Source organism: Musca autumnalis, unplaced genomic scaffold (genome assembly GCF_047663935.1).
Source record: "Musca autumnalis isolate F117 unplaced genomic scaffold, ASM4766393v1 scaffold_5, whole genome shotgun sequence".
Classification (NCBI taxonomy): domain Eukaryota; kingdom Metazoa; phylum Arthropoda; class Insecta; order Diptera; family Muscidae; genus Musca; species Musca autumnalis.
Window position 1 is genome coordinate 8,876,382 of NW_027412088.1, and position 24,978 is coordinate 8,901,359.

General features: G+C 33.1%; 1 protein-coding gene across 11 annotated transcripts in view; it reads right to left on the reverse strand.

Annotated features, from left to right (window-relative positions):
* Window positions 1-396: 396 nt before the first annotated feature.
* MESK2 (misexpression suppressor of KSR 2) overlaps window positions 397-24,978 on the reverse strand; it is a 106,976-nt gene continuing 82,394 nt past the window's right edge. For 5 of the 11 annotated variants that reach the window (XM_073956249.1, XM_073956248.1, XM_073956250.1 and 2 more), the window contains 3 exons: window positions 19,901-20,465; window positions 19,750-19,834; window positions 397-876 (listed from right to left, as the gene is read on the reverse strand). In XM_073956249.1, coding sequence (XP_073812350.1) covers window positions 425-876; window positions 19,750-19,834; window positions 19,901-20,465 — 1,102 coding nt within the window. In that variant the 3' untranslated portion in view covers window positions 397-424. Of the gene's footprint in view, window positions 877-5,684; window positions 6,548-14,101; window positions 14,296-19,749; window positions 19,835-19,900; window positions 20,466-24,978 lie in introns of those variants that run through there. The other 6 variants (XM_073956256.1, XM_073956253.1, XM_073956257.1 and 3 more) reach the window with 2 other exon arrangements.

Consider the following 24,978-nt stretch of genomic DNA (forward strand, 5'->3'; position numbering starts at 1 on the left):
TAAAACAAGTTTCTAGGAATGCCTAGACTACTACAGGAAACAATTTAGTATTGAAATTTAAACCAATTTCTAGATTTTCTAGTATACCTTGTATATCTATAGCGTCGCAGCATGCACTATCGAAGAAGTGTAATTCCGCTGCTGGTGGTAACAAGAAATAAAATTTAGGTGATTGAATATTTCCTTATAGCGATTGGGTGTCAAATATAATGCCAAACTTTTGAGTCTTCAAACGCAGCTATATGCAGGTGTTGATGGTGGGGCGAGAAATGGTGGTGTATACTCATCTAAAAGAATTGGGATAAATGAACCAAAACTTTGTGCGGCCCCTCCTCCTTTGCTCATCAATATACGATGATGTAAGGAATGGCCAAAGGGAATGTTTTTGTTCTTAAATTTTTGGTTTAATAAACCTATTGGCTGTTTAACAGCTGACAGGTTCTGGCAGTGGATTTTCTGTAATGCGAATCTTTTTCGATTGACCAGTATGGACTTGAGTTGTTAGTTGATTGGTGTTGGCAGCAATGCTGCTGCTACCCTTGATGGCATGGTTGTTTAGGGAGCACTCCTCTTCATTGAGATTCTCCAAGATATCCGGATTGTTGCAATCGTATGATGCTGTGGCAGTTTCATTACCATTATTTGAATCCTGGCCACCAGCAGACGATGTCTCTGAACTTTCATTGTTGTTATTGATTGCCGTCTCACGACATAATCGGGTATTGGTGCGTATACGTGTTGCTGGTGGCTGCTGTTGCTTCAGTTTCTCAGCCAAAATACGTTCGTGTTCCTCTTTGAAATTGGCAAAGAATATATTGGAATAAGAAAGGTATTTGGTACCGCATGGCGATGAGGCCGGTGTAGACAAAGGTGTGGCTAAGGTGATGATATTCATTGGCAGTTTCCATTAAAGATGATGAGTTTTTAGTTGTTGATATCCAAGGATGGTGGTTTCATATCGATTTAGTTTTTGTGGAGTTGATATTTTTTTGGGGGGATAGTAGTAGTAGTATTTGCTTTTGTTATTACGAAACTTGATCTGGAGATTGTTTTTTTGTTTTTGATTTGTTATGTTTTAATTGTTTTTTATTTAGTGTTTAAGTGTAAATATTCATTTCAAATCAATTTTGATGTCGTGGTGTCTGAGGTGTAATGTGTGGTGGTGGTGGTTCGGGTGGGTCGTTCGTTGTATGTGTTATGTTCTCAATTGTAATATTTCTTTTCTCGTTTTTTTGAGGGGGTTTCGTTTATTTTTTATTTCATTTATTTTTTAATTTAATAAATGTTGATGTGAAATGAAATTGTTGAGTTTTGAGTTCAAAGAGTGCCAAATGAATTGATTTTTATTTTGAGTTGTCGATGTTGTTGTGTCGTTTTTTTGCGTTAAATGTTACAAATGATTCAATGGGTTTTGAGGGGAGGGGTTGATTAAACGATTAGTAGATAGAAGCGCTTTTCATGGGGAGTTATGTTTCGATAATGAGCTATAATATGTAGGTATATAACAAAACAGCTTACGAGCGAGCCAGAACAGCCAGTCATTAACAATGTTTAAAATATTTATTAAATATTTTTTGCCAAAAAAGCGTTTTAAGAATGAATACAAAGTGAGTGCCTTATAACAGCAAATATTTGCTTTTTCAAACACAAAAACAAATTTTACAAATTTCATTATTTTACAAACTCTCCACCAAACAAACTAAAGTACCAGTGTTCAAACAGAAATATTGGCCACAACATAGCAATAGGGACAAACACTACTTATTTGATTGCACCCTTTTTTAAATATTTAGTGAAAACGTGCAAGAAAACTACCATCTCTACAAATGTCCCCGAGGGATAACGGTGATAATATTTTTGAAAAAATCCACGTCCATGAAAAAATATTTTTGAAAAAATCCACGTCTATGAAAAAATATTTTTGAAAAAATCCAGGTCCATGAAAAAATATTTTTGAAAAAATCCACGTCCATGAAAAAATATTTTTGAAAAAATCCACGTCCATGAAAAATATTTTTGAAAAAATCCACGTCCATGAAAAAATATTTTTGAAAAAATCCAAGTCCATGAAAAAATATTTTTGAAAAAATCCAGGTCCATGAAAAAATATTTTTGGTAAAATCCACGTCCATGAAAAAATATTTTTGAAAAAATCCACGTCCATGAAAAAATATTTTTGAAAAAATCCACGTCCATGAAAAAATATTTTTGAAAAAATCCACGTCCATGAAAAAATATTTTTGAAAAAATCCACGTCCATTAAAAATATACTTTAAAAAAATCCACGTCCATGAAAAAACATTTCTTAAAAAATCCACGTCCATGAAAAAACATTTTTGAAAAAATCCACGTCCATTAAAAGTATACTTTAAAAAAATCCAAGTCCATGAAAAAATATTTTTGAAAAAACCCACGTCCTTGAAAAAATATTTTTGAAAAAACCCACGTCCATGAAAAAATATTTTTGAAAAAATCCACGTCCATGAAAAAATATTTTTGAAAAAATCCACGCCCATGAAAAAATATTTTTGAAAAAATCCACGTCCATGAAAAAATATTTTTGAAAAAATCCACGACCATGAAAAAATATTTTTGAAAAAATCCATGTCCATGAAAAAATATGTTTGAAAAAAAAATCCACGTCCATGAAAAAATATTTTTGAAAAAATCCACGTCCATGAATAAATATTTTTGAAAAAATCCACGTCCATGAAAAAATTTTTTTGAAAAAATCCACGTCCATTAAAAATATACTTTAAAAAAATCCACGTCCCTTAAAAATATACTTTAAAAAAATCCACGTCCCTGAAAAATATACTTTAAAAAATCCACGTCCAAGAAAAGCTTTCTTTAAAAAATCAAGGTCCATAAAAAAAGATTCTTTAAAAAAATCCACATCCATTATTTTTTTTTAAAATCCAGTTCCATGAAAAAATATTTTTAAAAATGCATGTCCATCAAAAAATATTTTTTAAAAAATCCACGTCCATGAAAAAACATTTTTTAAAAAATCCACGTCCATGAAAAAACATTTTTGAAAAAATCCACGTCCATTAAAAGTATACTTTAAAAAAATCCAAGTCCATGAAAAAATATTTTTGAAAAAACCCACGTCCTTGAAAAAATATTTTTGAAAAAACCCACGTCCATGAAAAAATATTTTTGAAAAAATCCACGTCCATTAAAAATATACTTTAAAAAAATCCACGTCCCTGAAAAATATACTTTAAAAAATCCACGTCCAAGAAAAGCTTTCTTTAAAAAATCATAGGTCCATAAAAAAAGATTCTTTAAAAAAATCCACATCCATTATTTTTTTTTAAAATCCAGTTCCATGAAAAAATATTTTTAAAAATGCATGTCCATGAAAAAATATTTTTGAAAAAATCCACGACCATGAAAAAACATTTTTGAAAAAATCCACGTCCATTAAAAGTAAACTTTAAAAAAATCCACGTCCATGAAAAAACATTTTTGAAAAAATCCACGTCCATGAAAAAACATTTTTGAAAAAATCCACGTCCATGAAAAAACATTTTTTAAAAAATCCACGTCCATGAAAAAACATTTTTGAAAAAATCCACGTCCATGAAAAAATATTTTTGAAAAAATCCACGTCCATGAAAAAATATTTTTGAAAAAATCTATGTCTATGAAAAAATATTTTTGAAAAAATCCACGTCCTTGAAAAAATATTTTTGAAAAAATCCACGTCCGAGAAAAAATATTTTTGAAAAAATCCACGTCCGAGAAAAAATTTTTTTTAAAAATCCACGTCCATGAAAAAATATGTTTGAAAAAATCCACGTCCGAGAAAAAATATTTTTTAAAAAATCCACGTCCATGAAAAAATATTTTTGAAAAAAATGAATAAAAATTTGTAAAAAAAATCCACGTCTATGAAAAAATATTTTTGAAAAAATGAATAAAAATTTTTGAAAAAATATTCTTTAAAAAATCCACGTCCATGAATAAATATTTTTGAAAAAATCCACGTCCATGAAAATATATTTTTGAAAAAATCCACGTCCATGAATAAATATTTTTGAAAAAATCCACGTCCATGAATAAATATTTTTGAAAAAATCCACTTCCATGAAAAAATATTTTTAAAAAAATCCACGTCCATGAAAAAATATTTTTGAAAAAATCAACGTCCATGAAAAAATATTTTTGAAAAAATCCACGTCCATGAAAAAATATTTTTGAAAAAATCCACGTCCATGAAAAAATATTTTTGAAAAAATCCAAGTCCATAAAAAAATATTTTTGAAAAAATCCACGTCCATGAAAAAATATTTTTGAAAAAATCCACGTCCATGAACAAATATTTTTTAAAAAATCCACGTCCATTAAAAAATATTTTTGAAAAAATCCACGTCCATGAAAAAATATTTTTGAAAAAATCCGAGTCCATGAAAAAATATTTTTGAAAAAATCCAGGTCCATGAAAAAATGAATAAAAATTTTTGAAAAAATCCACGTCCATGAAAATATATTTTTTAAAAAATGAATAAAAATTTTTGAAAAAATCCACGTCCATGAAAAAATATTTTTGAAAAAATCCACGTCCATGAAAAAATATTTTTGAAAAAATCCACGTCCATGAAAAAGTATTTTTGAAAAAATCCACGTCCATGAAAAAATATTTTTGAAAAAATCCAGGTCCATGAAAAAGTATTTTTGAAAAAATCCACGTCCATGAAAAAATGTTTTTGAAAAAATCCAGGTCTATGAAAAAGTATTTTTGAAAAAATCCATGTCCATGAAAAAATGAATGAATTTTTGAAAAAATCCACGTCCATGAAAAAATATTTTTGAAAAAATGAATAAAAATTTTTGAAAAAATCCACGCCCATGAAAAAATATTCTTTAAAAAGTCCAGGTTCATGAATAAACATTTTTGAAAAAATCCACGTCCATGAAAAAATATTCTTTAAAAAACCCACGTCCATGAAAAAATATTTTTGAAAAAATCCACGTCCGTGAAAAAATATTTCTGAAAAAATCCACGTCCATGAAAAAATATTTTTGAAAAAAATCCACGTCCATGAAAAAATATTTTTGAAAAAATCCACGTCCATGAAAAATATACTTAAAAAATCCACGTCCAAGAAAAGCTTTCTTTAAAAAATCAAAGGTCCATAAAAAAGATTCTTTAAAAAAATACACGTCCATTAATTTTTTTTAATCAAGTTCCATGAAAAATATTTTTAAAAAATCCATGTCCATCAAAAAATATTTTTAAAAAATCCATGTCCATCAAAAAATATTCTTTAAAAAAATCCACGTCCATGAAAAATCCAGAAAATGTAAAAATATTTTTGAAAAATTCCACGTCCATGAAAAAATATTCTTTAAAAAATCCACATTCGTGAAAAATATTCTTTAAAAATGTTTGTCCGTACGTAAGACGTGTCCCAATTAAGGAGGTAAATCGCGATATTAGTGTATGGTCCTGCATGTATTAAGGAATAGTTTTTCTCTGACAAGCCTAGCATGGACAGATGGGGAGTTTTCTCTCAGAAAAACCCCCATTATTTAATTTGTACATTAGAGTTATCATTTTTTGTTTTTTCTCAATATGAATATATTTGATATGTAAATATTTTAAAAATGTAATATTTCTAATATCGTTATTTTGCTATTGATATATTTCCCCTTGAATGGTGGAGAGTTATAAAATTCACCTTTTTAAAGCCGATCGATCAGCCATATATTTCTCTAAAAGTTCAAACAAAATTGTATTTTTTTATTATTTATATTTTTTTCTTATTTTTTGTTTGTTATTATTTATTTAATATTTTGGGGGTTTTTATATTATGTAGTATGTATACAGAGCTCTATTATCATTATTTATGTAATATGTATGTAAATATTTATAGTAAATAATGTAGGCTTCTGACAAAATGCAATTTTGTGTTAACAATTATTTGTAGGTAAACAAAAAATAAGTGGAAACGGAAGAAGAACTAAAGCCAATAAATGGTAATACATAAATTAAAAAAAAAAAATTAATTAACAAAAATATTGGATCTTTAAAGCCAGTGCTGCTTTACAAGACACATACAGTTTACAATTTATTTAAAAAAAATGTTCTTTCAAACACTTAACAAATACAAAATGAGTTTTTTAACACTTGGAGAATTGAAAATTATACCAAAAAAAAAACAACAAAAATAATTATAAAAGCATTTAAAAATTGTATAAAATAAAACAAAAAAATAAAAATAAAGCTAATGAAATATTTTACACTAATTTCTTTTTGTTAATGGGAGTTTTTTTTTCTTTTTTAATTCATATATTTAACTTAAATATAAAAGCTTATTTAACTTTAATTTGTTTCCCCTTGTTTTCAAGGCATAAATAATAGCATTCTGCTCCCTTTGTCGGGTCAATTATTTTGTGTATGGATTTGGGGGATTTGTTTTTCTGGTGGTGGTCTTTCATTTGCTTCTCGCCTAATGCACGCTCAATTCGACATGTGTTGAATTACTCTGGCTTACCGTTGACATTTTTCGTCCCAGCTTTTGCAGTGAACCGACAGCTGTGGAATGGGATGGATGCACCATTTGCAAACAATTTACGAACGAATTCATTGAAGAATGTTTCAGTTTTCGGTTGAGTTAGAAAAAAACATAAAAACAAAAAAATAAATCAACAAAAATTATAAAATATTCAACAAAACATAATATTAAAAACTAAAAAAAGGCAAATAAATATATTTTGTAAAAAAAGTGAACATATTCAAAAGCATTCAATTTTTTGAAAATTGCTATTTATATTTTAAACATAGACACAAACAGTGCTTATAAAGTGAAATAAAGATGTGAAAACATTCACCTGAAGCAATACAAAATAAGGTATAAGGGTACTAAATCAAGAAATCTGTTGAATAAATCTAATATACACGGTATTTGTATAAACGATGTAACAACATAAGCATATACATATATGGACAAATATAATATTACACTATATTTCTAATCTTACAAACCTAAATTTGCTTAAAAAAAATAATTTTGGTATAAGAAGAATTTAACAAAAGCTTTTAATATTTCCACATTGTTATGAAATCCATGTGGATCCGATTTACCGATTACGAACAATAAATTCTCCAGAAAAATTCACAAACTTGTACATATAGAAAAGAACCGGACGGCTTTACAGCCATGTTCAACTTATGACACTTAATGTAGTGGACCAAAATGTTCTATTAACCGTCATAACGACGGCTATGTGAGTACAATCCACATTTCCCGAAGAAAGAAACGGAATTTTCGTTGGTGATCATATTAGCGTTGTGACCCTTCAGGGCATTTAGAAATAAATCATATTCTTCAGAACAGAAACAAAACGAGTAACTGTGTTTCTATTACACAGTCATTCCGAAAAATTCACTAAAAAAATTTACTGTTGTAATCGGAACCACGAATTTTTTAAACGACCCAATACCAGTCTTTAAGCTGGCTCTAAGCGAAAAGTTTATGGCCTGGTACATAATCGGAGATTCTTGCTGAAGTAATTACTGATAAAACAATAAAGAACGGCCAAACCAAATTCGAACTATGTTACCCTTTGTCCTTTAATCTTTCACTACAAATAACATAAAATGGAAACCCAGTCGCTTATTTACCGATGCCTTTAGGCGTTTGTAGGAGAAGTATAAGAAATTCATATGACCAAAAATTTGGAACTCTTATGCGGGATATTGCCTTGATATTTGATTGGTATATCCGACAGCGGCTGCAATTCTATTTAATCAACAAATAAAAAAGTATCAGTCGGCTTTGCCGACAGAGATATACCCTCAGCCTGTATATATTGAAACAATTTTTTCCCAAAAAACGTATGTATTTAGGGGTTTTTAAAAATGTTGGGCGTATGAACCGGCAAAAATGTTGATTAGAATTAAAGATCAAAAATTTTGCGGAGGAATACTTAAAGGAATGGATCGACATTGACCAATTTGGAAGTGGATTTCCAGCCACTACATATGGTGCCATAGGGGGTTTTTACACCCTTCGAGCTGTTTGCTCAAGAAGTGTGGATTTGCCCCTGAAAAAACTTTTACCATCGTAATTGAGGCAGCGAATGCAAGTTGCTTCAACAAAAATCAAAGTGATTTATCCGAAATTTTGTTTGGGAGGAACTGGATGAAGTGCACAAATATTGTCCGTATTTGAACCTGATCTATATCTGGTAGATATATTTAGATGTGTAAAGTATGGACCAATTCGGCCACTCCCTTCAAAAGTTACCGTAGGAATATTTTTTTCCGAACATTTTTGAAATTTTGTGGGGAGGTACCTGAAGGAGAGGACCGATATGGCTTATCTTCGAACTTAAACTATGTTTGGACAAAATATTACTAAGGCCAATCGGCAGATCCGTTCGAGAGTTATCTTGCGCTCCAACCAACTCACACGGTGTCATAGGGGTTTTGTGCATCTTTCAGGCTATTTCCTCAGGAAGTATTGACTTGCCCCTGATGAAACTTGTACCGTCGTATGGGGGGCAGTGAATACAAGTTGCTAAAACAAAAACCAAAGTGATTCGAGAGCAGGTCCTAAACTGAACTTATCCGACATTTTGTGTGGGAGGTACCCGAAGGATATTGGAATCTCATGTAAGTATGGTAGACATTTCACGATTTGCAAAGTATGGACCAAATCGGTTACTTCCTTCAAGAGTTATCGTTCGTACAAATTTTCCTAACATTATCGAACTTTTGTGGGGGAGGTACCGGAAGGAGTGGACCGTTATAACCCATCTTCGAACTTAAACTGAGTTTGGACAAAATATTACGAAAGCCATATTTCGGACCGAATAGGTTGATCCGTTCGAGAGTTATCGTGCGGACGGACATTGCTCAATCGACTCAAAATTGTCTGAAACACATTTCGTCCAAACATACCTGGGATCTGAAACCATTATTTCGATGAGGCACATTTTGTCCGTATGAAAGTGTATATTAGGGTTATGACTTTTTTACAACCTCATATCCCTGTATCTTAGCGTGATGAGTTTTGCCATAAGATTACATAAAATCTTAATTATAAGGTTATTCGGTGAAAAAACCTCACGCACAAAATGATTTTAAAATTTGAATTTATCAAAATTATGGACAATTTTTTGAAGTCACTGAAAACAGATATATAATTGAAAATAAACTTTAGAGCCACATGAGATAATTAAAATGACACAAAATTTATTTCTCACCATTTTTCTTCAATTCTGAGAATCGTAAAAATGTCGTAAACGCTTTTATTCAAAAATATAATTTTTTTAACAAAAAACAAAAAATTTAAAATTTTTTCAAAGTGAATTTTTTCGCAACTTTTTTAATGTTTGAGTGAAATAAACGTTATTATAGTTATTAGTAGGCTTATATTTATTCATTCGTGCAACAAAAAATAATTTTTTGAACAATTTTTTTTTCATTTCATATTTTTTTTCAAAAAATTATTTTTTTTTAAATCGATTTGTGCGTGAACTTTTTTTATATTTCAATGGAATAAACAATAGCATAGTGATTAATAGGCAAAAGTTCATTCATCATCATTTTTGAGGAAAAATGTCAAAAAGTCATAACCCTAGGTATATACCCTCGTTAGGATAAATGCTGAGGGTATAAAAACATTATATCGATGCATGCAGAGTACATAAGGAGTATTCGAAAAATTTTCGAAATGATCCTCGAACAACACGGGAAGAACTCAAAGTCCCTTATATAGACATTCTTGGAACTTGATGTACGTTTGGAAGAGATTTTACGAATATTAAATATTACGTGGAGCAAAGTTTAGACAAAATCGAATTCTTGCAGGTGGAGGCATGAACAGGCGGACATAGCAAATCGAATCGAATGTAGATACAATTCAACGCAACTAATTCACTTATAACTTCAATATCCAGGTATAAGTTGATTAATCTTTCATCTGAAGAGGACACTGGATAGTTATAAAAACGTAGAAGGTACCTCAAAATGTCATTCTACAAGAAGTACATTGGAAATGGCCACTCCATGGAAATATGACGATTACTCCGTAACTCAGTTAAGAGAAAATCAAAATGAAGCTCTGTGGCCACAAAGATAAAACTTTCAAATATTAAAACCTTTAAAGTATTTAAAGAATAAAAATCGGATTACGGCAGACTATTTTGAAAAGAAAAAAAATTACAACAGCTATCCCAATAAAAAAACTCAACCAAAGACGTATAGTAATAAATACTAGAAGAAATGCATTTTCCAAAAACATATGCTAATAGTTCCACATTTTGGTTGCAGATGGCTACACAACTCACTGGAATTGTTAACAGCAATGCCAATCGTTTTTGATTCCCATTTCTCGCGGCAGAAAACATTAACGTCGTGTTTTGTGGCTGAAATTTATTTCTTCACTTTTTTTATTTTTTATTTAATAAAAAAACAAAAGTCAACGCCGTAAAATTTGAGTTTTAATGTATTTCTTGTCAATATTCCAATGAGTAACAGTTTTCATCATCATCGCTTAAAGTACCTTGCTATAACCTTTCGAAACATATAGGAAAAATATTGAAGCATATTATTTCTACGGAATACAACATAAAAAACTCAATGCAGCTAAAAGAAAGACTAAATGGGATAAGTTTGGAGGAGAATGATGTTCTTGTTTCTTTTGACGTGGTGTCGTTGTTCACCAACATACCAATTCACTTAGCCATTAAGAACATTCTTGACAAATGGGAAATCCTGCAACATCATACGACGATTCCAAAGCGAAGATTCATGGGACTGATGCAATTCTGTCTTATAGACAATAATTACTTTAAATATGAGGAAAAAATTTACCATCAGACGTATGGTATGCCAATGGGCAACCCTCTTTCACCAACCATAGCCGATATTGTTTTGGACACATTATTAGATAACGTAACATCGGAACTGGAGCAAAAAGGGATCAAGATTAAACTAATCTCCAAATACGTGGATGATATTTTTGCCATATTAGACAAAAAACACGTTGACATAACATTACATCTATTGAATTCATATCATAGCAAACTGAAATTTACTTTGGAAATGGAAAAGGAAAAGCAAATACCGTATTTAGACATGAAAATCATTAGGCAAAACAATAGAGTAGAAACGGATTGGTATACAAAGCCGACATCTTCTGGTCGCATGACAAACTATTTCTCAACACAACCGAAAAATATGATAATAAATACCGCCAACAATCTAATAGATAAAATCCCTGTCGGACTTTTATTAACCAGTTGATCAAATGATTGATAATAGATCGATAATTTTTAAACTGACTAAAAACTGGCTCAAAAGTTGTCTAGAGATGAACCACTTTGAACAGAAAAAATTTTCGGCAATTGTCCATGTCTAGATAACTTTTCGACCAATATAAAGTTAGTCGAAAAGTTATCTAGAGATTAACCACTCTGAAAACAGAAACATGTACCGTCTGCAAAGTATTTGTGTTTGTCGAAGAAATTAGGCACAAATGTATAAATAATTCGCACTTGCTTTTTCTTAATATTCTTCGTATAAATGCAGCATCCAGTTATAGAATACAGTGTTGATGGACTGAACATATTCGTACATATTACTCGTATTATTCTGGAATTAAAAAGGAACACAAAGGAAATATACAAATTTGCCCCTTCTTCTCTCTAAAAAAAGAGAGAGAGAGAGACAAAGAGAGGGAGAGAGACAATATGAAAAGTCAAAAATAAAAAACACACAGAAACAAAAATTGTTTTTTTTTCACATTATGTTTTAAACTGACTAAAAATAGGCAAAAAAAAAGTTAGTTTATTATCAGTCGAAAAGTTATCTGGCGTTGGACAATACTGACCACTCAGGCGCTCATCGCCTTGTAAAATTAGTCAGTTGGCATAAGGCAAAATGATCGATAAAATGCCACTTATGTTTAAAAAAAAGCCAACCTTAAGTGAGCTTTAAACCGGCCACAGTCCCTACAGGGATATTCCATATATGTGATCACAAATACATTCCCAAAAACTTAAATAAGATAACCGAAATTTTATTAAAGAATAATTTTCCGCTTAAAATCATCAAACATCTAATAAGAAACAAATCCAAAAACTTTGAGAATCCAATAAAAGAAAAAACTGAACTGGACGCAAAAAAGTTTCTCAGTTTGCCGTACATACCTAAATTAACAGACAACAACTCTTTATCACCAATAATAAACAGCAACAACATAGTATTAGCCTACAAGTCTAACAACACATTACAACAAATATTCTCGCGAAGAAAGAAAACAGACAAGCTACGACAAAACGACGTGGTGTATGAAGTGAAGTGCAAGGGGAATGGACGGGAGAAATGCAATAGAGTTTACGTGGGGACAACAAAAAGAATGTTGAGTGTAAGGCTAAATGAGCACGAAGCAGATATAAGAAAAGGCAAAGAGAACACAGCCCTGTCCCAACATATGAAACAGTGGGGACACTATGCTGACTTCGAAAATGTAAAAATTCTCGATAGAGAGAGAAAAGAAAATAAAAGATACACTCTGGAGAGTCTCAGAATACAGGAGAGAATACATACATCTATGAATACGAAAGAAGATAAAGATAACACAAAAACTGCAATATTCGATCGCAATATTTTGAAAAGTACGGTGCTGTGATTTAGTATTAAGTTTTTTTGCTGCAATATTTTTACATTTTTTTGATTATATTTTTATTTATACAAAAATTCGTGTTGTGATGTCCCGTTTTTTTAGTATAATAAGAATAATTTACAAGAATATGTGAAAAGAACTAATTGTAAGTAAAGTTTAATGCGAATATCCCACACTGTGATCTTATGGAATGTACATGATTGTTTATGTTTTATATAGGATTTTCAATAAAAATCTCCTGATGAAGTTGGAATACAACCAACGAAACGTTGAGGAAAAATGAAATAAATTAGTTTTATTTTCATCAAAATACTGACCGATTCAGCCCAGTATAAATAATATACAACAAACATTAGTAACAGTTTTCGTTTAACAGAATGTTGCTATGATATCGTAGCAACAGAGGTTAACTCCCTCTACAGCTAATTTTTCACAATTGACTTTTCCTATCTTATAATATTGACATCTTTGACTCAACGCAATGTTCTGATTGAGAAACACTGGAACTGTTGTATCTTTGGTTTTGTATTGAATTCCTAATTGCAATCTCCCAATAAATTCAGTATATAGAACAAAAAACAATGATCACTCTCACCAAGAGCGAACAATGATCACTCTCACCAAGAGCGAAACATGTAGTGTAGTGGATTGTGAAGAAAATTTCTCTAACATTCTTTTTCATTTACAAAAACCTTCTGATAAATTAGCTCGTCCCGAAAGAGAAAAATAACAAATTTTGTTATGTTGCATTCGTTGTAATTCTCCACATAACAGTGGAGAAGGCATGTCTCGTTTTGCATTTTCGATGTGGTTACATGTGATTGCCAAAGAAGAACTTCTCATGGAAATTGATTCTTTGGTCACTTACTCTTATATTTCGAGCCGCCTATTGATGGTTGGGTATAAAAAATTTTTTGTTGAAGGAGTTATTGAAAAATAACTTCGGTGGAGAATATTCACAAACAAAAAACTAGGGAACTGATGACATCCTGTGGCGAGGATCGAAACCATAGTCTTCCCTTCACTAATAAATTCGTTGTTTTAAAATATTAGTATTTTCTGTAGATCTTCAAGGAAGACATAAAACCCATCACTGAAGAAGTCATAAAAGTTTTGGAAATGAATTGCAAAGAAAAAACTTAAGTTCAAGACCTAAGATAATTTCCCCCAGGCGGAAATGCTGGTGGTTTGAAGAGCAAGGTTGTTCATCATTCTTAAAGTCCAGAAGGTTTGATGAATTAAAAAAGGAGAGTAGGGGAGAATGGAAACAAGTATACAACATAGATCTAAACGACGTTAACATTTTTAAAAAATATATGGAAAAATTCAAGGTCAATCGCCAATAGTCATGTTAATGAATCTCCATCATTTACCGTAATGCTGAAGCATTTAAGTTCTATTTCTAATAAAACAAATTACGATTTTTTTATATATGAATTCTGGAATGTGAATGCTTTATTTTTTGGTAATCATTTTAGGACAAGTTTTTTTCTGTTGTTTTTAATACATTTTCTTAGGAACACAACATTGATAAAGTGCATGGGGGAGTTTTTTTTTCATGTACTACACCTAAGCAAGCATTTAGAGTTGTTCGAAAGAAATATCTTCAAAATTTAAAATACACAAAGAAAGCTTTACTGAGATTTATCTACACAAACGGCGAAATAAATACAAAGCCAATAATCACAGGGGGAGAAAACACATGAACACCGAACAGAAAATACCAGGGAAATTCAATAAAACACGCGAATCAATACAAAAAGAAGAACAAAATACAATTTTGGTTCATATATACATACCACAACATTTAATATGGAGACATTATTTTTTGATATTGGTTTTTGGAATAGAAAAGAAACCAATTTTTTTGTTTAGTTTTTAAATTAAAATAAAATTAACAATCATTTAGAGTATAATTGGATAAATTGGGAGAAAATCGAATATGAATAAGAAACATAAGGAGGCAAATTATATTTAAACAACATAAAATTTGCATAAAAATTCAGAAGAATGCAATAATTGTGATTGATAATGGAGATGCATTGATTATGATTGATTGATTGAGTGTTGTGTGATTTGGAAGAATGTGGTGGGTGGGTGAGTGATGTAATGTAATTGATTTCAATGTTGAGATTGAGATTTTTTTTGGATATTTTCATTTAATTTGTTATATATTTTTTGGGGTTTATTTGGTTTGTTTAGAAGAGAAAAAGAAAAGAAAATACATATTTTTGGTCCAAATTACTTGAAGTTTGTAATTCATTGAATGTTTCGGCTGTTGTTTTTATTGTTGAAATTTGTTCATTTTGTTGTTAGAAGTATTGGTGTGTATGTGGTGTGGTTGGTAGTGTAGTGTAATTTAATGTTAGGGGGGTATAGTGTTAAAAAGTGTTTAGAGAGTTGTAAATATTTAAGATATCCAAAATATAATACGTTTAAAAGTTTAGGATTTTTCTTGGAGTGGTTAGGTCACAAGGGGGTAAAAATAAAAACGACATGCCTAAATACAAATCGCCATGCTAACAAACGAAACAAATATGATTTAAATTTTAAAATTATAACATGAATGCTTATTTGAATTCTTAGTTTGTAAGGAATCTCCATTAAATTAATAAATGAAATGTAATAAAAATTTCATACAAATAAAAACCATGTAATTTAAACTATTTCCTTTTAGGGTTTAATATAAAATAACGTAATGTTTCCCAATTTAACCTCAATTTTGTTTTTTTTTTAATTTTCTAACAAATAAAAGAAGAATTTGAAAATTTGTTTCGTTTTTATGCATATATCAAATAACTTTATTTCGTTTAATTTTCTCGTTTAAGCTTTCTTATTTATTACATAAATTAGACCTAACAAATTTCTTTAGAATTAAAAAACAAAAATCTTGAAAACATTTTGCATCTATGTATATAATAATATAAACTATAAATATTATTTGGGATATACTATAACCACAATAACAAATGCTCTGCTGTAAATTTGTCTAGTAGATGTGTAACAGTTATGCGTGTGTGTTTTATGTTTTCTTAGGTCTTTCTTTAATACTGAATTAAAAAATATCTAACTATGTTGGTTAGTTGTCAAATTATGCCTGTCACAATATCAAAGACAAGGATGAATCGTAATGTCAAGGGACAGTCTTTTCTATTTAATGGGACTAAGAAAAGAGTGAAAGAAATTAAAGGGACTATAGGTCTGTTAAGGGTTGAAGTTCGGGGTACGAATTATCATGATCCTTCGCTATTTTTTGTTTACCTTGGAACTAAACTCATTCTTTCTGGCTTAAATTACAATGCTGATAAGCTACCTGCAAAATTGAAATTGAAAATTTTTCCACAGAAAAATTTAAAAAAGATTTAAGACTTTCTGCTATGGGCAAAGGCAAATTGCAAAAAAAAATTCAAAATTCGTTGGCAAAAATCGTATTTTTCGGAACTTTCAGCTTTTCGAACCTCATTTCAAATTTTTCCGAGTCCAGACACTACATTCATCTTGCCTTAAATTATTTTTTTATAATCGCCACCACAAAGACTACAAGCTCTTCGAGGATATAGAGAAGACGTCCCTCCAGTCGTGTTAGTTGCCAGTCGTTTGTAGAACTCAGAAATACGAATTCGAAGACCCGTAGAGAGAAACAGGAAGTTCCTCAAGGCGGGGCAACAACTAAGGAACTGTTTAACCTCTACCTTTCTGATAGTCAACACCCTGCAGACGGCAGAGATATCGCAATATATGCGGGAGATTGTACGATCTTGGTGTTCTATTGTTGATGGCATATGTGAAGTTCTGACTTAGTCATCTAAGGAACAAGAAAATATCCACCGGTAAATCTACTACCACACTGCTTAATACATGAGGCTAGCTCAGAACATATTGGTCGATGGTGTCCTGATTCCGACCACTGACTCGCCTGCAAGCCACAGCAATTTGCGACAAGATTAGAAGTAGCAACGAGATCCTCAAGTCGCTGGCCAACAGCACTTGGGGTGCTGACAAAGAAACCTTGTTGACATCTTATAGAGCAATAGTCCGGTCTGAGGTAAGCGGCGCCAGTGTGTTTCGCAAATGTTAGCGTTACGCAATGGTGGCATACTCAATCCTGCCTAACGAGACGAGTGGACAATCTTCATGAGGAGGTGAAGATTTTTCCAGTGCAACAGCAAAACATGCATCCCTGCCACAATCTTGTAGACAAAATCGGCTATTTCCTCCCAGAATAATCGTGCGGACACACGAAATTATATGCGTAAATAATAAAATATACATTTTTAAAGGAATTCGTTCCAAATGTCGTGCCAAAACCATATTTCCAGAATTCACCCACTTTCGTTGTTGTTGTTGTAGCAGCATAAAAACCTACATAGAACCGTAGGTTTGATGCTGGGTTGACAGCCGCTGGCCGAAACACTATGGTTTCGGGTCAATCTGGTAGGAAAGAACACGCTGCCGTGGGATTGGCCAACTTCCGTGGGAAAGCTAAGCGAAACAAGTAAAAAAGTATCAGTCGGCTTTGCCGACAGAGATATACCCTCAGCCTGTGTATATTGAAACAATTTTTTACCAAAAAAAATGTATTTACGGGGTTTTAAAAATTTTGGGCGTTAGAACCGACAAAATTGTTGATAGGATTAAAGATCAAAAGTTTTGCGGAGGAGATACTAAAAGGAATGGATCGACATTGACCATTATGGAAGTGGATCTCCAGTCACTACATATGCTGATTATGGGGTTTTTACACCTTTCGGGCTGTTTGCTCAAGAAGTATGGACTTGCCCCTGAAAAAAACTTTTACCATCGTAATTAAGGCAAGTTGCTCCAACAAAAATCAAAGTGATTCGATATTAGGTCTTAAAGTGAACTTATCCGAAATTTTGTGTGGGAGGTACCGGATGGAGTGGACAAATATAGTCCATATTTGAGCCTGATCTATATCTGGTAGATATATTAGGATGTGTAAAGTATAGACCAATTCGGCCACTCCCTTCAAGAGTTACCGTACGAAAAATTTTTCCGAACATTTTTGAACTTTTGTGGGGGAGGTACCTGAAGGAGTGGACCAATATGGCTTATCTTCAAACTTAAACTATGTTTGGACAAAATATTACTAAGGCCATATTTTGGACCGAATCGGCAGATCCGTTCGAGAGTTATCTTGGGCTCCAACCACCTCACACGGTGTCATAGGGGTTTTTTGCAACTTTCAGGCTATTTTCTCAGGAAGTATGGACTTGCCCCTAATGAAAGCGATTCGAGATGTGGCCCTAAACTGAACTTTTCCGAAATTTTGTGTGGGAGGTACCCGAAGGAGTTGGCCGATTGAGTCTATATTGAAAAATTATCTAAGTCTGGTACACATTTTACGATGGGCAAAGTATGGAGCAAATCGGTTACTCCCTTCAAGAGTTATCGTGCGCAAACATTTTCCGAACATTTTTAAACTTTTATGGACCGAATCGGCAGATCCGTTCGAGAGTTATCGTGCGCTCCCGCCAGCCAGCCAGACAGACAGACGGACATATTTCGTCAAAACATACTTGGGGTCTAAAAACATTATTTCGATTAGGCACATTTTGCCCGTATGAAAGTGTATATGTCCTCGTTAGCATAAATGCTGAGGGTATAAAAAGTGGACAGATATAGTGTACCTATGATCTAAATTTGGAAATAATGTTCGACAGGCCATTTCTTCCCAGAATAATCGTTCGGACACAAGAAATTATATGCATAAATAATAAAATATATGTATGTACATTTCTAAAGGAATTCGTTTCAAATGTGGTGCCAAAAGACTATTTCCTGAAGTCACCATTTTTATCGTCCTGTAATATCCTTATAGCCCATTTTCCCTGATATCAAAAACAAATATGACGTATTTTCACATTATTTGAACTTAACACTTCAAACATAATATTCGATTACCTTTCCAAGTTTGATATGCGGCAGACAGTAACCAACATTTTTTCGAATATTTTCATATAGTTCTAACTAAAATGTTATAATAAATAATAATATTACAAATACATACATTGAAAGCTTACAAGCTAAAGCTATTTCATAATGAATTTCTTTTGGATATCTTATTTTGGGGGTGGGGGAGGAGAAAACGTCAAGGAAAATCGTTCGTTTAAATAAAACAAAAATAACCTCAAGGGTAAGTCAAAGGAGATCAATTACCACATTTGGTAATGAGAAATTACATATGTATATAAAAAGCAAACTATGCCAAAATATTTATGACATGGTATTAAAATGGAATCCATTGATTCCATCCACACATGTCATCCCTGGTGCTGGGTAAAAAAACAAAACATCCTCATTTGAAAAAGGATCACTTGCACAGTTTTACAAAAGGAAATTCAAAAATAAATCCTTGTTGGCAAAACTCAAAATTTCCAAGGAGTTCTTATTTTGTTATTGTTATCATTGAAATTCTTTTAATCATCAAGTGCTACAACAATGGGGGGAGATGAGGAATAGTGAACAGAAAATCTAACCAAACTTTTATAGGATATTTGTTGTAGATGGGTGGGTGGGTGTCTAAGGGTGCGAAACGATATTATTATGGTAAAATGAATATGGAATAAAGGAGTATATGGTGTATTTGCTTTATGCTCTTTGTATGCATGTGTGTTTGTTTGTTCTAGGAATGTTGTTGTTGTATAAATTGTAAAGCTAATTATAATGATTGATATATTTGACTAGTGATGAATATGGCATAGTATTATTGTTGTTGTTGTTGAGGGAGTATATATTATAAATTAAGTAATGAAGGAAAAAAAATGATTATATCATCATCGTCATCAGATATAAATGTATGTATTTATACGAATATGTATTTTAAAATGATTTTCATACTATTTAAAGGAGATAGGTATATATTGCTTGTACGAACGATTTTTGCGTGAGTTTATATATATATATTTGGTCGATTATATATAGAGTATTATAAAATTTTCTTGTTTTTCAGTTTTGTTGTTGTATATATTGGTGGTAGTGTGTGAATACGACAGTTATCAAATAGTTTTGTTGGTTGGTAAAATAATTGACACACTACTAAGAGTGAGTGTCAACTTTTCACTTCGTGTCTAACACTTACCGTAGCCTTCGCCTTGTAAGAAAAGCCTAAAGGCTTCGGCCAATTTTGCTGGTTGTTCCTCCAAGACCATGGCGCAATCAGAAATCTAAAAAGGAAAACATTTAATCAATATCTTTTTGTTACAAACAAAATAATTCATTTTAATAAAAACCTTCATCCAAGTAGAGTTAGTGGGATCCAAGCGACCATTAAATGTCACTGTATCATCTACATGTGGCGACAAAGCTCCCGTTATATTCATAATGGGCATTTTCAATGTTGTTGCCGATGTCTCCGTTGTTGTGGTACCAGTTGGAGTACGAGCAATATTCAAATCGTTGCGATGTATATACGAATTGATTAGCATAGCCAAGTTGGTGGGATTAACGCCACGTTCAAAATGTTGTTTATACATTTGTACCAAATCATGATTGCGTTCCTCAGGATTACGACCGAAATGATGCCACATCAAATAGTCAATGACACCCTGTGTCATACCTTTGGTGCGTAGAAAACGTGCATTAAAACTCTGATAGCCCCATTCAATCCAACCGGACTGTGTCGATACACAATTGATGAGACACATTGCACCAACTTTATCGGGATGTGCTAAGGCGAAACGACACAAAATATTAGCGCCAGCGCCAATGCCAAAACCGATAACAGATTTAAGACCAAACTGGGATAGAACAAATAACAATTGATTGGCTAATTCATCCATGGTAGGATAAACATAACTGAAAAGAAAAGAGAGGAAATTGTTGTTTTATATTTGTTGATAAAAGTATATTTTGAAATACACTACACTTAAAATATACTATACTAAATTTAAAAATATAAATTTAAGAGACAGACGAAAGCTTTATTGTCAATTTCTGAAGTACTTTTGATTGTTCATTATCTTGTAGATGAAGTGGGTAGGTATGTAAATCCACTCACATTCTATTACAGTTACGATCAAAAATGTGCCATATCGAAATAATGCTTTTAGACCCCATGTTTGTTTGGACGAAATCCGTTTCAGACAATTTGTAATCCAGTTAGCCCTTCCCGCCCGTCACTCTGTTTGGTTGGATGATACGCACGATTACTCCGGATTATAATAATAACTGTTCCACAAACATACCACGCCGGACAAGGGAGACTTCTCTCAATGATATGGGACCTACAGTTTATCGCCGAGTCCGAACGGCGTGTCCTAAGAACCCACTTGTAGAGAAGTTTTACATGGCTGAAATACTCAGGAAATATCGCCAACATTACTGAGGGGTATTTTGCCACCGTTGAAAATTTGATGTTGCTTGGCCGGGGAATCGAAACCACGACCATCTGCGTACAAGGTTGTGCATACCATTGCACCACGGTGGCACTCCGGATTAGAGTTGTTAAAATCTAGTTCATTTGAACGATCTAGTTCACTATATAGTTCAGTGGACACCTGTCATTTGTATGAACGAACTGCGAATGAGTAATATTATCTCTTTGTTTTCGGGATATTACTCATTCGCAAACGAACTATTGTACTGAACTAGTTCACTAGATTTAACAACTCTACTCCGGATATTAGTTCTGCTAAAACCACTAGTGTTTGCCTTGGCGTTCTTATGCTGCAATGGACAGGGGTTGGTCTACAATCACGGTATTCACACTTTATCTTTGTACTGCCTGCACAACTGCATTAGTGCTATTCAACCTGCCTGATAAGCTCGTTGGTGTAGAGTTTTCCATTTATACCTTTGAACCTCCCTGTCTCTAGATCATGAAGGTCTCTCCTGACGTCCCTGGGCGATAGATAACACCCAATCAGATACTGCATTGACAACACCTTCTTGAGCTCATGCGCTAGTTAAATCTTCGTCTCCTGATGAAAATGGTCTACTACTGTCATGAGGAGGCACCATGTTCAAGTCTTCATTTCGACATTCTTGCAAGTTTGTATATTCTTCCCCTGCGTAGCGTAGCTTATCGTAGACCGACATATTGCTTCGCAAGGTTTCTTTGTCAGAACCTCGAGTGCTGTCGTCCAGCGACTTGATGACCTTGTTCCTACTGATCTTGTCGCAAATTACTGTGTCTTACGCGGACGACTTCAGCGTGCTGTCGAACGTTATACCCAATATCTTAGGATATTTAGTGGTCAAAATCAGGACACCATCGACCAATATGTTCATGGGGGATCCTTATTTCAGCCGTTCATCTAGTGAACAGTGGATGGTGTGGCGGATATATACATATTATTCAGATGTAACAAGTAAGAAAAGGCTATAGTCGGACGGGGCCGACCATGTGTTACCCTACAACTTTACTCCTGGGAATTAGCTTTCCACATATCAAAATTTCTTTATGGAACAAACAAATTTATTGTAAAAAATAACTTTGTGCATTCTAGTACCGTATTTTTCATACAAAAGTAATGGTCCATTTTACCCACTAAATATTATCAGATTATCATCCAAAATGTTAAGCATCTACTTCGAAATAAAGTCTCGCCTCGTGCAAAATTTCGTGATTATTGAGCTGTAATTGCGACCTCTAGCGTGTTTATGATTATACTATAAAGAAATTACAGGGTATATTAGGCTGTAACTCTGTTATCTTATCATGTACACCAACACAATTGACATCAATAGAAAGGTCAAGCGTTCCTCTTCCAACTATAGCTTACTTGCCCGGAATGTCTCTTCCAGGAATAAAGATAATAGCTGTATATTAAAATTTTTCAAAATTTTCACACAAAAGTTGTGGCCCCCGTAACCATATAAATATTATCTAATCGCCATCTCACATTGCAAGCTTTATCTTTGTCATATTCTCTTACCTTATTTAAAATTTCGAGGCGATCGGACTATTATTGCGACCTACAGAGCAGATGCAAAATCGGATAAAAATTATGTTTTTGGTCCATTTCACCCGCTAAATATTTCACGATCATCACCAATTAAAATAGCGATCTATTCTGATGTGAAACCGACCTCCGTACCAAATTTTGTGACGATCGGTTCATAATTGCGGCCTGGAGTTTGATTACAATTTATAATGGACAGACGGACACACAGACGGACGGACACACATCTCAAAATCGCTTTATCTCGCCGAGATATGAAGATTGGTATACCACATTGGGGGTCTCCGACGTGTATTTCGCGGTGTTACATGAATATTTACCAAAACAAACTTATAATACCCTTTCCACATAGTGGTGCAGGGTATAAAAACTGCACTAAGTCAGCTATGTTAATATTTATCCTATCACATATGTCATAAACAATAAGATCCGACGACGACGTACATTACAATCTCTATGCCGTCTGCAGGATGTGGGACTTCAAAAAGGTAGAGGTTAAATAGTTCCAGATATATCACGCCGCGTTCAGGAACTCAATGTTTCACTCTATGGCTTCTTATTTCTGAATTTCACAAACAATTGACGTCCACACATCGTGGGGAGGGGTAGTGCCTCCAGAATCTACGTTACATGCGACAGGAGGGAAATCGTCCTGTAGGGGTCCAACTCTGCTGGCATTCCTGCCTGGCTTCTTAGCGGGACCACCATGCAACCAGGCTTCTGGTACTATATGGATGGCTAACGATAAACTGAGCATACTTTTCAAATATTCAAATACTAAAGCTTTGTCATTGAGATTCCGTGCGGACCCAACGCTTTGAATAATTTAGCTGTTCGGATGACATCTGTAACATCGCGCATCGTAAATTGTGATGGTGCCTCCATAGATCTGAGGGCTCTTATGCCGCGAACACACTTCTCTTCGTCCTATTACTCTCTGGGTGCTCTTTAAAATGCTGGTTAAAATAATGAGTATCTCTTCGTATCCTTTACTTTCAAGCCGTTGAAAGTAACAACCGTTCCATCATCCTTCTATCCCGGTTTCGATGGTGATTTTGTCGTTGCCCCCAACTTATTTAGTCCAACGTTGCATTGGTGGTGTTGTAGGTGGTCTAAACCTGTTGCCTTCAGGGTTCGTATGACGAAGCTCATCACACTCACTTACTAGTCCCCCCATCGGAAATTAGGTCTAATTTGGGATATTTTACCAGTAGGATTGTAGGGCGGCTGCAGCTATGTTGATGCTTCGAAAATTTTTCTCAATTACCCGCTAATCCAAAGGAATGGGAAGCTTTCTGCAACTGTGATTGGTGAATTTTCTGAACTCTTACCAATCAGCTTTTCCATGGTTGTACGACGGTCAGAGGTCTGTAAACGGAGACGATGATAGGAAGGTAGTCCGAACTAAGCTAAATGACGGCTTTACATGACAAGTCATTCCTCAGACCACACTAGGGTAACACTGTGCAACATTTTTAAGGTGATCTTGTGCAAACATTTCGAACTGAGGATTTGAGGAAAGTACAGACACAAACGACAAGAAACCCTAGTTGGGTTTTGTAGTGTCAGATCCAGCTCGGATCTTATGGCCCCATCCAAACATGGTTACATATTGGGGGTTATCATGAATGAAATTTCCCGTGAGTTTCGTCTTTCCGCCGTTGAAACTTAAGGGAGAAAGTGAAAAAATTCACGGGGAATTGCCGTTCACGATAACCCCCATTGAGTTTTTAAAAAAATTCGGGGCTAAATCTCTGAAACCAATGCGAATCTTCTTCTGACCTCTGAAACAAATTTGTAGATAAGGACAAGAATAACATATTTGGAGAAATAATCAACTCGAAAAACTACATTTATTGCCTCAAATTTCAAGATATGTGCAAAAATTCCACAATTTTTGTACATTACATACACCGTATCTCCAAAACCGTTATCTTTTTCTGAACATTTTCTTTTGAAAAATATTCCCTGGATTGTAATACACAACTCTTCAGAACATGTCATTGTTGTAAAATGCCTCTATGTCGTTGTTTTCAGTACATTTTTCAACGACGAATGTCAATAATGTAGTGAAACCCGAAATGCGAGAATAAACTGTTGGTGTGAACTGTGTTTGAAATACGTGCTGTAAAAGATATGATGCAAAATACCGCTGAAACAACAGGAAGTAAGCAGTTTAGAGTTTCGGAATATTCTAAAGAATTTTTGAGAACTTTATTTGGAAGATTTTTGCGAAAGGTTACTTGGTTCAACTCCCAATAGTTAAGACGATACTGACCAGAATTTCAGCAATTATGTAAAACTTTCTATATTTTATAGATTTTGATGCCCTAGATGGAGTTTTTCTTATGTGGTTTTTTAAAAGATAATTTCTACTAGTTTAGGTCTACAATATTGCTAAAGAC